Source organism: Helianthus annuus, chromosome 16, assembly GCF_002127325.2.
Source record: "Helianthus annuus cultivar XRQ/B chromosome 16, HanXRQr2.0-SUNRISE, whole genome shotgun sequence".
In the NCBI taxonomy this organism is placed as follows: Eukaryota; Viridiplantae; Streptophyta; class Magnoliopsida; order Asterales; family Asteraceae; genus Helianthus; species Helianthus annuus.
In genome coordinates this window covers 164,778,337-164,790,459 of record NC_035448.2, presented here as the reverse complement: position 1 = coordinate 164,790,459, position 12,123 = coordinate 164,778,337, and the positions used below count along the sequence as shown (strand labels likewise).

Here is a 12,123-nt window from a genome sequence, read left to right as displayed (position 1 = left end):
ACATTTATTCAACTCGTGTAATATACGTGGTTTTAAAGATATAACTTTTTTATTTGACATATAAAATTACATTTATTCAACTCGTACAATATGGTTCTTATAAACTTTTTATTATTTAATATATAAAATTATATTTATTCAACCAGTACAATAAATGAGGTTTTTAAAGATATATTGTTTTATTATTTAGTATATAAAATTTATTTATTCAACCCCTGTAATACACGAGGTTATAACCTAGTATATATATACACATATATATTAAGGGGATGGATCATTAAAAAACTAGTTTAAACGTGAAAACAAAAAAATTAACTAAAAATGCTTAAAAACATACCAATTTTTTTGAATTTTTTTATTAAAATTCGCTATATTAAATATATATAAAAAAACTTTTTTTTTTCAAAAAAAAAAAGTTGTACTGCACATGTGCAATAATACGAAAAAGTCTAAACCACCTAACCACCCCCACCGACACCCCTCCCCCACCCCCCAAAAAGCTAAATCCACTATCCACCCTCCTACCAAAAGGTGCAGTACAAAGTTTTTTTTTTTTTTTTTTTTTTTTTTGAAAAAAGTTTTTTTATACATTAAAAGTAGCAAATTTTTATAAAAAATTGTAAAAAAAATTGCCATGTTTTTTTAGGTTTTTTAGTTAGTTTATTTTTAGTTTCTCATTTATATGTAGTTTTCTCATGATTCTCTCCTTATATATTAAAATTATATATATACACATATATTATACTTTTAATATTTTTAATGGGCTTTATGAAAGTTTGCTGATGTAGAAAACCTAGGAGTTTTCGAGAAATGTTTGAAAATCTGATATGACGCGGGAGTTATAGTTTGTAGAAGTCTGCCATAGTACTGTGGTGCTCGTAGTCTCCCAAAAAGGTTAATTTTTTGATTTGGAGATTAATTCAAGATAAGCTTCCGACCTATGCGGCTTTGTCTAGACGTAACGTTATAGTTCAAGATAATTGTTGCAAAAGGTGCGGTGAAGAGGTCGAATTGGCTTTACATTTATTTGTCTCATGTCGAATTGCGGATCAGATTTGGGAGTTTGTATCTCGATGGTGTAGAATACAACATGTCTTCGCCTTAGAGTTAAAAGACTTGGCAAATATACACAAGAGCAATAGAGGTTCGCAAAGGTGGAAAAAAGTGGTTAATTTGGTGACCCAAGCAGCCATATGGGTTATTTGGAGGAGCCGAAATGAGGCGGTATTCGAAGGAAAACAGCCTCATGTAAACAGGATGAAGGAGGAAATCAAGATGTTTGGGTATATGTGGCTGAAAAGGAGAGTCAAGAATGTTAATATCTCATGGGGAGAATGGTGTAATTTCGATTTAATTAGTATTGGTGTATTAGGGTGATGTAGTTATTGTATGTACTTTGGTGAATCATCTGGCTAATAGTTGGTTATCCAGATGAAATGGAATAAAATTTTGTTGATCTATAAAAAAAAAAAAAAAAAAAGGGTACTGTGGTGCTCTTAGGATTCATATAAATAAATGAACGTTTTTCTTCGTACACGATGCTGACACATTTGATATTTTACTACTAAAAGGAGAAATCATATAAAAAAATTATTAGGTGTAGCCATGAGGCTTAAATCATGTAAAGTATTTAATCATTTCTCAAACTTTATCATTAGATGGTGCTTTCAGTTACCATTCTTTCTCCAATAAACTACCAGAGTAACAAAAGTTGAGCAAATATGGGACTACCACATGCTAACAAAATGAGAAAACCCTCACCGGAGCAAGGCGGGCACCGTCCAGTGGAGTGGAGGCGGTATAGAGGGGTGAGGCGGCGGCCTTGGGGCCGATTCGCAGCGGAGGTAACTGACCCGGAGAAGAAACGAAAGAGAATATGGTTGGGAACATATGATACACCGGAGGAAGCAGCATTAGCTTATGATAAAGCAGCTTTCAAACTACTAGGTTCACGAGCCAAGGTGAACTTCCCTCTCTTAATCGGCATAGATGATTCACTGGCTGTTGTGACTGTTAGGCAGTTAGCTCAATCCTCCAGCAAGACAAGAAGGAATAAGGTGGTGGAGCCACCAACTAACACCACCATAAGGAAGGAGGATGAGTCAGAAACAACAGGTTACACCACCACTTTTCGGATAAATAATGGTTCCATAGAGGGTACTAGTGATCAATGGTTCATACCCACATCACTGCCATCACTAGAATCACCAACAACTACCCAAGAATGCGATGACACAACAGTGGAGTTGCGTGTTAATCACGACTTGATTATGGATTTCCAAATGGGTACCGATCTTGATGAGTTGTGTAACTTCGATGCAACGACACCTGATGATTTTCTATTGCCTTAGATGTATATTATTGTCATATCATGGTTTATTTATTTTATTATGTATTGTTTGAACCCCTCATAATCATCCTTTTGACTCTTTATAATGATCTCTCGTACCTTATCTCAATGATCATTGATCCATGTAAAAAAACAATATATGTATGGGATGAACTTTTGGTGTACATTTGAAGTTTTAGGCAACATACAGAGTTTAACCAATATATTTAAAATCGTTTTGAAACAAAGCATTGGCATGCAGTGAATCTTATTTCATATAATCGTCAACGAAATCGATATTGTTTTAGTGGGATTTGGTTTGGAATGGATATAGAATATAACCTCAATTCCAAGCCCGTAGAAACTCCTATGAACTAGAGATGAGCAAATCGGGTTTTTTTTTATATCCGGAACTGGTTCCTAATCGTATCCGGTTCTTGAATGAGTGTGAATGGAACCGGTTCTTGTAGGAACCGGTTCCAGTTCCTACCCGGTTTTAAACCAAAAATACTGGAACCGATGCTAACCGATTCCGGGTAGAATTGTAGGAGGACCCGTTCCTTTGGGTAACTTACAGAAAATGCTGCAACACCTGTTGGAATCAATTCCAACGGCTATAATGCCGTTAGAAATCGATTTATGGCCATCTAAATCGGTTTCAAGTATACATATACATATTACCTTCAAACATAACTTACTCCTACTCAAAAAAATACATAAATCGGTTTCAAGTTACACCTTCTAATCTTTATCTTCAAAGCTCGTTATGGCGTGCAACAATGAAGTAGTCATGGTTTTGGAAACCAAAAGAAACCCCCAAGTTTGGAAGCACTTTGAGCGATAGCCATGAGATGACAAGGTGCAAAGCTTGTGGCAAGGTCATGAAGGCTACGGCCAACTCGACGCTAAAAAAAGACACCGATCGTCATTGTCCGGTTACAAAGGCGAAGAAAAATGAAGCTGGTGAAGCATCCGGAACTGGTTCTTCGAATGTTTAGTGTTTTATGTAATGTTGGATTTGTAGGATTTAGTGTGTTTTATGTTAAATAAATGTTAAGTGTTATAATGTAATGTAACCGGTTTTAATAAAACCTTTATGTTGTATGAAAAGCTTGGTTGAAACGGCTAGGAATTGATTCAACCGTAAGATCGTCTAGAATTTAATGCATCGGGTCTCAATTGGTTACGGAGGAACCGGTTCCGGGTAGGAACCGGGTACGTATCATTTTTTTTTATAAAAAGTGAAACCGGGTAAGAACCTACGGGTTTCCAAAACCGGTTTTTCAATAAGGTGGGTAGAAACTGAAACCGATTCCAGATCAAATCTACCAGGTCGGGTTTAAATCCGGTTATTATGCCCATCTCTACTATGAACACCCTAATCTACAACACAATAAATATCAAATCTTTAGTTATTATTATTACTCAATAATAAAAAAAAACACCCACTAATCATTTATTAATTAGTAATTACCGTACTTTACAACACATTTCTCATATATAATATATTTTTCTTTCTCTACAACACGTTTCCCATATTTAATATATTTTTGTTCAATCATATTTTTTTTATTCAATTTTTTTATTAAATTAGACGAATCGATCTCAACTGTGTGTTTCTGAAAAGATCTATCATAAAAAAAATATGGAATTAAGGATTGTTTGACAATTTTTGAATGGGTAAATGCTGATTCAGTAAGATCCGCCGGTATGGCGGGAAGTAGAAATTGGTCAATGTGAATCTTTAACACATCAGGCTCCTACTCCCCAACCGCGCGATCCGCAGACATCAGAGCAGCGTTCCGGGGGGGGGGGGGATCAACAAAATCAAACAAGCTCCATTCACCTATTTGACATTCATACATATTAAAACAAACACAATTTGCAGATCAAATTAAAAGCAAATTGACATGTACCTTCATCAACCCTTTGAAAGGCAGGGTATAACAGGCTATTAGGCCATAGCAAACTCATCCCCACCATCACTAGGGCCCCCTCCGGGATCACCGTGCACTCGGAGGGGCGTTGGCTTAACCTCTTAAACAGAGCCTTCTTGACGTAGGCATCAGCAGGGGGACCTTCATCTTCGAATTTCTCCTTGGCCCCCATTTCCCTCCGGTGCATCTCCCTAGGGATAACATTGGCATCAATATAGAAGAACTTCTTCTTCCACTCCTTGTCCCTGGAACTAGCAGGGGTGTCCCTCAGGCAAGACACACCAATATCTCGTCGATCGAATGTAAAAAAGGGGTATTTCCACACAAGAACGAAAAAGTCATAAACACTGTAATTTCAGGGATATAACCCAGGGCTATGCAACAAAATTCGAAGTGACGAAGTTTAACTAACCCTAGAGGATGCATTTGCGAAATGTGAATCTGGTATTCGTAAAGAACAGACTTACAAAATTTGGTGATGGGCAACCGAAAGTTGCAAAACTTGAAGAAATCACTGAATAGAGTAATTTTACCCTGTTTCAGTGGAAATGCCGTATCTTTCTTCGATGGTAACACCGGATTCCATTCCAGTTTGATATCATACTCTTGCACAAGATTGTTGAATGATATCGTTCCCCACTTGCAAGACAGTGCATCGGAACTGGTTTGGGCTGATGAAGACTCGTCTGTTTTGGAAGCCATATTATGCAGTCAAGAAACCGAAGAAAATGAGAGCAAAGAATGGAATGGGAAAACCCTAACGGGGAACCTATTTACAGGAAAGGGATAACAACCTTTCGAATTCAAAATGGCAAACGGATGGGAGCGCGTGTCAAGACAGGGCACATACAACTGTCATCCTAATGATGACTTAACTGTCACACCCTTTCACATCGCCGCATTTTTCAAAAAACTAACGGTACTCCCACTCGAGAAATTTGCACTCAAAGGGGGTATTTTGACTTTTCCCTTTTTAGTCCGATCTCATGAATTTCATTTCATAATTTCGGACTGGAGGGACATGACGAGGTATGACCCGGAACGGATAACCCGACCAAGTCTCAATGATCATCCTTTTGACTCTTTATAATGATCTCTCGTACCTTATCTCAATGATCATTGATCCATGTAAAAAAATAATATATGTATGGGATGAACTTTTGGTGTACATTTGAAGTTTTAGGAAACATACAGAGTTTAACCAATATATTTAAAATCGTTTTGAAACAAAGCATTGGCATGCAGTGAATCTTATTTCATATAATCGTCAACGAAATCGATATTGTTTTAGTGGGATTTGGTTTGGAATGGATATAGAATATAACCTCAATTCCAAGCCTGTAGAAATTCCTATGAACTAGAGATGAGCAAATCGGGTTTGCACTCAAAGGGGGTATTTTGACTTTTCCCTTTTTAGTCCGATCTCATGAATTTCATTTCATAACTTCGGACTGGGGGGACATGACGAGGTATGACCCGGAACGGATAACCCGACCCAGTCACTACCTATTATTTTATTATAAATATATAATTACACATGTTTATTCTAGAATCTTCTATTCTGCATGGATAAACCACGTAACCGAATCCCCAATCTTTTGGGAAGATCATGCAAATCCCTAATTTATCGGAGTCCATCCTAAGTTAGAGGAAACCCTAATGGTAAACTATAAATAGAGGTAAACATCAAAGGTATGCATCTTCTGCTCTCGTTTACTCTCTCTCTCTATCTACACATATTTTCATACTCCTAAACCGAGACTTATTCTCACGCCGGAGGGTGGTTACATGAATAACCCCATTCCTATAACGAGTCCTAACGGTGTTCTGTTTTGCAGTTAGTGGTTCGGATCGCCAAGAGTTGAAGTACTAGTCGGAGCCTACCGTTCAGGTTAGTGTTTCTTTAGTTACCAATAACTTATTCATTTTTATTGTTTTCTCGACGTGGTGGTATAAAATTCGTTGAACACGGTAAGCTATATCGAATGCTAATACCATAGCGGTACCATAAGGAACTGTATCGATACTGTCCGAAAACCCGTCGAGAAGCGCGTGGATATCCCACTAGTTATGTTAATATAGGAAATTATCACATGGTTTTATGTACGGATTATATTATTACTATTATTATTATATTTTGTATTTTCATAAAAAAAAGAGAAAAATGCTCGGATAGTCCCTGTGGTTTGCTCCATTCTCACCTTTAAATTACAACTATAGTCCCTAACTTTTGCAAAATCGTTGTCGGATAGTCCCTGAAGCGGATGGAGGTTAGTTTTTGGTGTTAAGTGGGTGTGAAATGACTAAAATACCCTTACTAATAAATAAATGTAATAAATGGAGCCCATAAATACTCATCTTTCTGATTCCTCTGCACAAAGTAAAGTTTCTTCTACCGGAGAAAAGAAAGAGACGGTTGAATCTAATTCTGATCGATCACATATATTGGCGAAATTTACAGAAACTTAAAACGTTTTTCTAAGATATTATCAAACCTAATTAAGGATGGTCAATAAGGATTTGTTTTATAGCTACATGTATAGTTTTGTGGAAACTTACCCCATGTTTCTAGAGTGAATTGCAAGTTTTGTCCTTTGTCTTTATATCCATTTGCAGGCGCTGTCCTTTATGTTTAAAATTGACGAGTTTTGTACTTATTGTTTCAAAATCTTGCATGTTATGTCCTTTAAGCCTAACCCTGTTAATTTTAACAGTTAAATGAAGGGTAAATTGGTCTTTTTGCTTATTTATTTAAAAAATCATTTTAATAATTGAAGCAAAATGAATTATGTATAATAATAATAATAATAATAATAATAATAATAATAATAATAATAATAAATTAGTCTCTGTATCTCTCTCCCTAAATCATTCTCTTTCTCATTCTCTAGGGCAAACTTCCACCCACACCTCCCACCACCCACTCCCACCCTTACCAAGTTACCACCTCTTCCAAGATCCATCAACAGACTCATCACTCCCACCTGTAACCGTTGCGATTTCCACTCGCCACCGTCACCGCCACCATGGATCCCGTTGCTGACCTCGACGGTCAAGACGGGGTGGTTTCTGGACTCACAACGGTGGAGACGGCGAAGCTCCAGTGAACAGATCTTGCTCTGCATATACTATATCTATGAAGATCGGCCCTTAGTTATTGTTGTCAGAACCCAGATGAAAAAGATTCAAGAACGTAAAGAAATGTCACATTTTTTCACAATTTTGAAGAACAATCGGTCTTGATTCTTACACCCTCTTACACGGATTGTGATTTTTTTTATGGTGGATATAGGTGGTGAAAGGAGATTTTTTTTTGCTACAATGAAGATTGGCCCAATTTTTTTGTTTTTATGAGCTGATATGTTGTTGATTTGGAATATTATTTTGGTTTTTATGGTGGAACAGGTGGTGGTGGAAGGATAAATTAGTGTAGTTCCTCAATGTGAAAATGGATTGATGATGATTATTGTGATGGGATGAGAATTTGGGTGATAATAATGAGTGTAAAAAGGTCTGGAATTTGTAATGAATAATTTTTGAGTGCTTGGTGGGGCTGGGTGGGATGGTGGTGGTGGCAAATGGTGGCGGTGGTGGGCTGATGAGAGAGAGAGGTGGAGAGGGAGACTAATTTATTATTATTATTATTATCATCATCGTACATAATTCATTTTGCTTCAATTATTAAAATGATTTTTTAAATAAATAAGTAAAAAGACCAATTTACCCTTCATTTAACTGTTAAAATTAACAGGGTTAGGCTTAAAGGACATAACGTGCAAGATTTTGAAACAATAAGTACAAAACTCGTCAATTTTAAACATAAAGGACAGCGGCTGCAAATGAATATAAAGATAAAGGACAAAACTTGCAATTCACTCCATGTTTCTATATAACTTTCAGGTTCTCCAGAAGCCTAACAAAATTCAACTCTGGCTACACAAATAAGAGATTTAAGTCAAAGGCTTGTAGATATAACGGAAGAAGGTCAAAGATCCGGGTCTCCACCGATCACCGATCTGCAGATCGCTTTTCCAAGAGAAATGACGTTTGGTGGGTTGAGGTGTGATGTGCACAAAATGCAACATATAAATTTCATCAAGTGAGGCATAAAACTAACCCTTTTTTAGTACTAATGTTGGAAAAAATGTGTTTTTGTCTTCCTTTTGTATTTTCAGGAATAAATGAGCTCAAATAAACAAAAGAAGCAAAAAGGCAGCTAAATCTAACATAAATACAAGAAAAGGAACAAACGTGACATGCCCGACCCCCGACAGCATCTTCCCAAGCAAACAAGAAAACAGAAGGCTGAACACGCCCCGTGCTCAATAAGCACGGGGGCGTACCCAAGTGTTTGCAGAAAAGACAAAGTTGTAGAAGCTTCTATCACCCACCACGTGGGCGTGCCCAGCGGACACGGGGCCGTGGTCAACTCTTAGATTCGCAGAATCTGAGGAAATATTGATAGTACAGATACGCTTCTGCACACGGGGTCGTGCCCAGCGGACACGGGGGCGTGGTCAATTAATGCAGCCAAACTGCAATTAATGAAGAAAGAGAAGAGGGATGGACAAGGGGCTGTGCCCAATTGACACGGGGCCGTGCCCGAGCTTCTGTTCAGCCTATAAATAGGAGTGCTTGGCTCACTTGCAAATCATCCCTTGGCACACCACCTCTCTCACACTTCACCCACCACCCACCACCATCACAACACCATCATCCATTGTCTATCATAGAGTGTGTGAGTCGTCTCGGGATCCAAGATTGATCGCAAGAGTTCTTGACAATCAAAGGCCATGTTTGCCTAAGTCTCTTACATCACTTGGTGAAGACAAGCATTTAGTGTAATACTTTTTATTTTTAATCTTTTCGCACTTTTTATTTGGTTATGTATTAATGACTTTAATAACTAGTTTTATATGTTGAAGGTGATTTTTCCTTATCATTTGTCCGTGGTGTCTTGGCATTATTTTACTGTCTATATAAAATAAAAGATTTTCACCATTCATATCTCCACGGTCTATATGGAGATATGTTGGCTACCTGGTCGGGGGTTAAGGGAATGGTTTGGTAAAAGTCTTGCCATTGTTCAGTGTATAGATCCTGCAAAGGACCTGGGTCAAATTTAGTAGGACTTCCTTCAATACCCAATGGTATTGGATGGCGGGGGTCCAAACTCTTTGATCCCCTCATATATAAACTACTATTAAAACTTTAACCCGGCTACTTAGGACTGTATCCCTGCTGACTCAGACAACTTAGCCGAGGGTAATGTCACCTTCAAAAGAGGGCCCTACCACATTATGCATTAATAACTTAATTAATTATCTTTCAATAATCCGACCCTTTAGGATTCTATCCTTGCTGACTCAAACTACTGGGTTGAGGGTAACGTCACCTTCAGAAGAGGGGCATACTACAATAACTAAGATAATCTCTTAAAAAGTGCAAAAGTGCGGAAATAATCAAAGGTTACACTAAAGGCAAGTCGGATCCAAGTGATTCATCTTGTCTATCTGTTTTTATTTTATTTTTATTTTTTTTCAGCATTTTAGTTAGCTTTAGTTTTCTAGTTTAAAAAAACATTTTTCTAACTTTTTGATTTGATTGGACGTTGAGGATAAACCGGTATTAAAAGCTCTTGTGTTCTTGGACGACCTCGGTATCTTACCAACACTATACTACGCTCACGATGGGTGCACTTGCCCATATGTGTGTTTAGTGTTAGTAAATATCGTGTTTTATAAATTAAAACTTGACTAAAAAAGTGTTAAAGGGCTTAAAAATATAACTAAAATTATATACACACCGACACACATCAAGTTTTTGGCGCCGTTGCAGGGGACACAAGGATTTTAAGAAAGTTAAGAATCAACGGCCTAATCGTTTTTTTTTTATTTTTTCTTTTTTTTTTAGGATTTTTCTTAAACTTTCTTTTAGTTTCTGCAGAGCTCAGCACGGGCTGTGCCTGGTCGGACACGGGCCGTGCCCAACATTGTTACTGGCAGTTTTTATTTTCCGAGTTACAGAGAGTTGAGCACGGGGCTGTGTTGGTGCAACACGGGGCCGTGTCGAACTCCCAAGTAACAGGGATCCGGAAAACAATCACTGTATCTCCAACCACGGGCCGTGTTCAGCTGAACATGGGGCCGTGGTGAAGCTTCTGACCAACGTTCTTTTTGTTTTTATTGCAGGACTAGGAACCTAGGTGCCACATCTGAACTCTCCACGTAGTGTATGAGCTCCAGTTCCAGTAAAGACGTAAAAGAACCCCTAGACGAACCCGAACGCTTTCTAAGAAAAAGACTTAAAGCTAAACACCAAGAGAAAGTTTCAGGGGACCCACTTCCAATGGCGGACCAACGTACCCTCATGGATTACCTACGGCCCACTGTAGGTAATCTCGGCGCCGCTATCAATGCACCGAATGTCGAAGCCAACAACTTCGAGCTTCGGCCACATTTGATACAAATGCTTCAGAACTCCGCAACATTCCTTGGGCTTGCGGACGAGGATCCCCATCTACATATTACTAATTTCTTAGAAATATGTGATACCTTTCAGATCAATGGAGCATCAAACAAAGCCATCCGCCTTCGAATGTTTCCATTTTCACTAAAAGACTGAGCTAAGGCTTGGCTTAATGCCCTCCTAGTTGGGTCGGTAAACACCTGGGATGAACTGGCCCAAAAGTTTCTATATAAGTATTTCCCTCCTGCTAAAATGGCTAAATTAATGACTGAAATTAATACATATTCACAAGAGGATGGGGAATCCTTATATGAAACTTGGAAGAGGTTCAAGGAGCTACGAAGAAAGTGTCATCATCACGGTCTTGCGGTGTGGCAACAAGTATCCACTTTCTACAATGGGTTGTTGCCACATACAAGACAAACACTTGACTCTAGCTCCGGGGGACTTTTAGGTAATCGTCGCCGAAATGAAATATATAATCAAATTGAGGAAATGGCACACTCCCCGAGGCAATAAATCTATTGCCCCAGGCGCCCATAAGGTTGATGAAAGCACTTCTTTACAAGCCCAAATCGAGGCCCTCTCTTCAAAAATTAAAAAGCTAGAAATGACAAAAACAGCCTCGGTCATGGCTTGTGAAGGGTGTGGTGGGCCACATGAAAATTGGAGTTGTATGAAAGAAGTAGATGATCAAACAAAGTCGGTAAACTACATTGATAATAGACCTAGGCCGTTGGGTCCTCCAACGGGTACCTACAACCAGGGATGGCGTAACCACCCTAACCTTGGTTGGAGGAACCCGGCAATGGTAGTAACCAACAAAATCCAAACCAACGAACAAACTTTCAACAACCAAGAATCGAGTCAGAAAATTTCTCTCAACAACAAGGTGGACGAGAAAGGCTTGAAGATACTATATCTCGCCTCATCTCCGACACCGAAAAGAAAAACTCGGATCGATTTCAACAATTGGAATCGAATTTTAGAAATCAACAAGCTAGTATTCAAAACGTTGAAAAACAATTAAATCAAATAGCTCAGAATTTCTCCGAGAGACCACAAGGTGCGTTACCAAGTAATACCGAAACCAACCCAAAGGCGCAAGTACATCTCATCACCTTAAGGAACCGTACAGTGGGTCCCGAAGAGGCTCCATTACCGCCAAGAGAAAAAAGCCAATCGAGCCAAGCTGCAACTCCACCCACGCCGCAACAAGAGAAGACTTCTCCACCCATTCAAGAGCCTACTAAGACTCCTCCAGTTCCATACCCCGGTCGGCTAATTCGTCAAAAGACCGATGAGCAATTCGCAAAGTTCGAAAATTTACTAAAACAATTGCATGTTAATATTCCATTTATCGAAGTCCTAACTCAAATGCCTAAATAT

At 38.4% G+C, this 12,123-nt stretch overlaps 1 protein-coding gene and 1 non-coding gene across 2 annotated transcripts; one reads left to right on the top strand and one right to left on the bottom strand.

Annotated features, from left to right (window-relative positions):
• Positions 1-1,639: 1,639 nt before the first annotated feature.
• LOC110917206 (ethylene-responsive transcription factor 2) lies at positions 1,640-2,514 on the top strand. Its single transcript, XM_022161798.2, has one exon. The coding sequence runs from the start codon at positions 1,722-1,724 to the stop codon at positions 2,349-2,351; it is 630 nt and encodes a 209-aa protein (XP_022017490.1). The 5' UTR covers positions 1,640-1,721; the 3' UTR covers positions 2,352-2,514.
• Positions 2,515-10,992: 8,478 nt separating this feature from the next.
• Positions 10,993-11,099, bottom strand: LOC118488621. Its single transcript, XR_004885165.1, has one exon. It is a non-coding gene; the product is annotated as a small nucleolar RNA R71 (small nucleolar RNA).
• Positions 11,100-12,123: the final 1,024 nt, after the last annotated feature.

Coding starts and splice junctions, on each gene's coding strand:
- LOC110917206 (XM_022161798.2), top strand. CDS start 1,722: ATGGGACTACCACATGCTAACAAAATGAGAAAACCCTCACCGGAGCAA.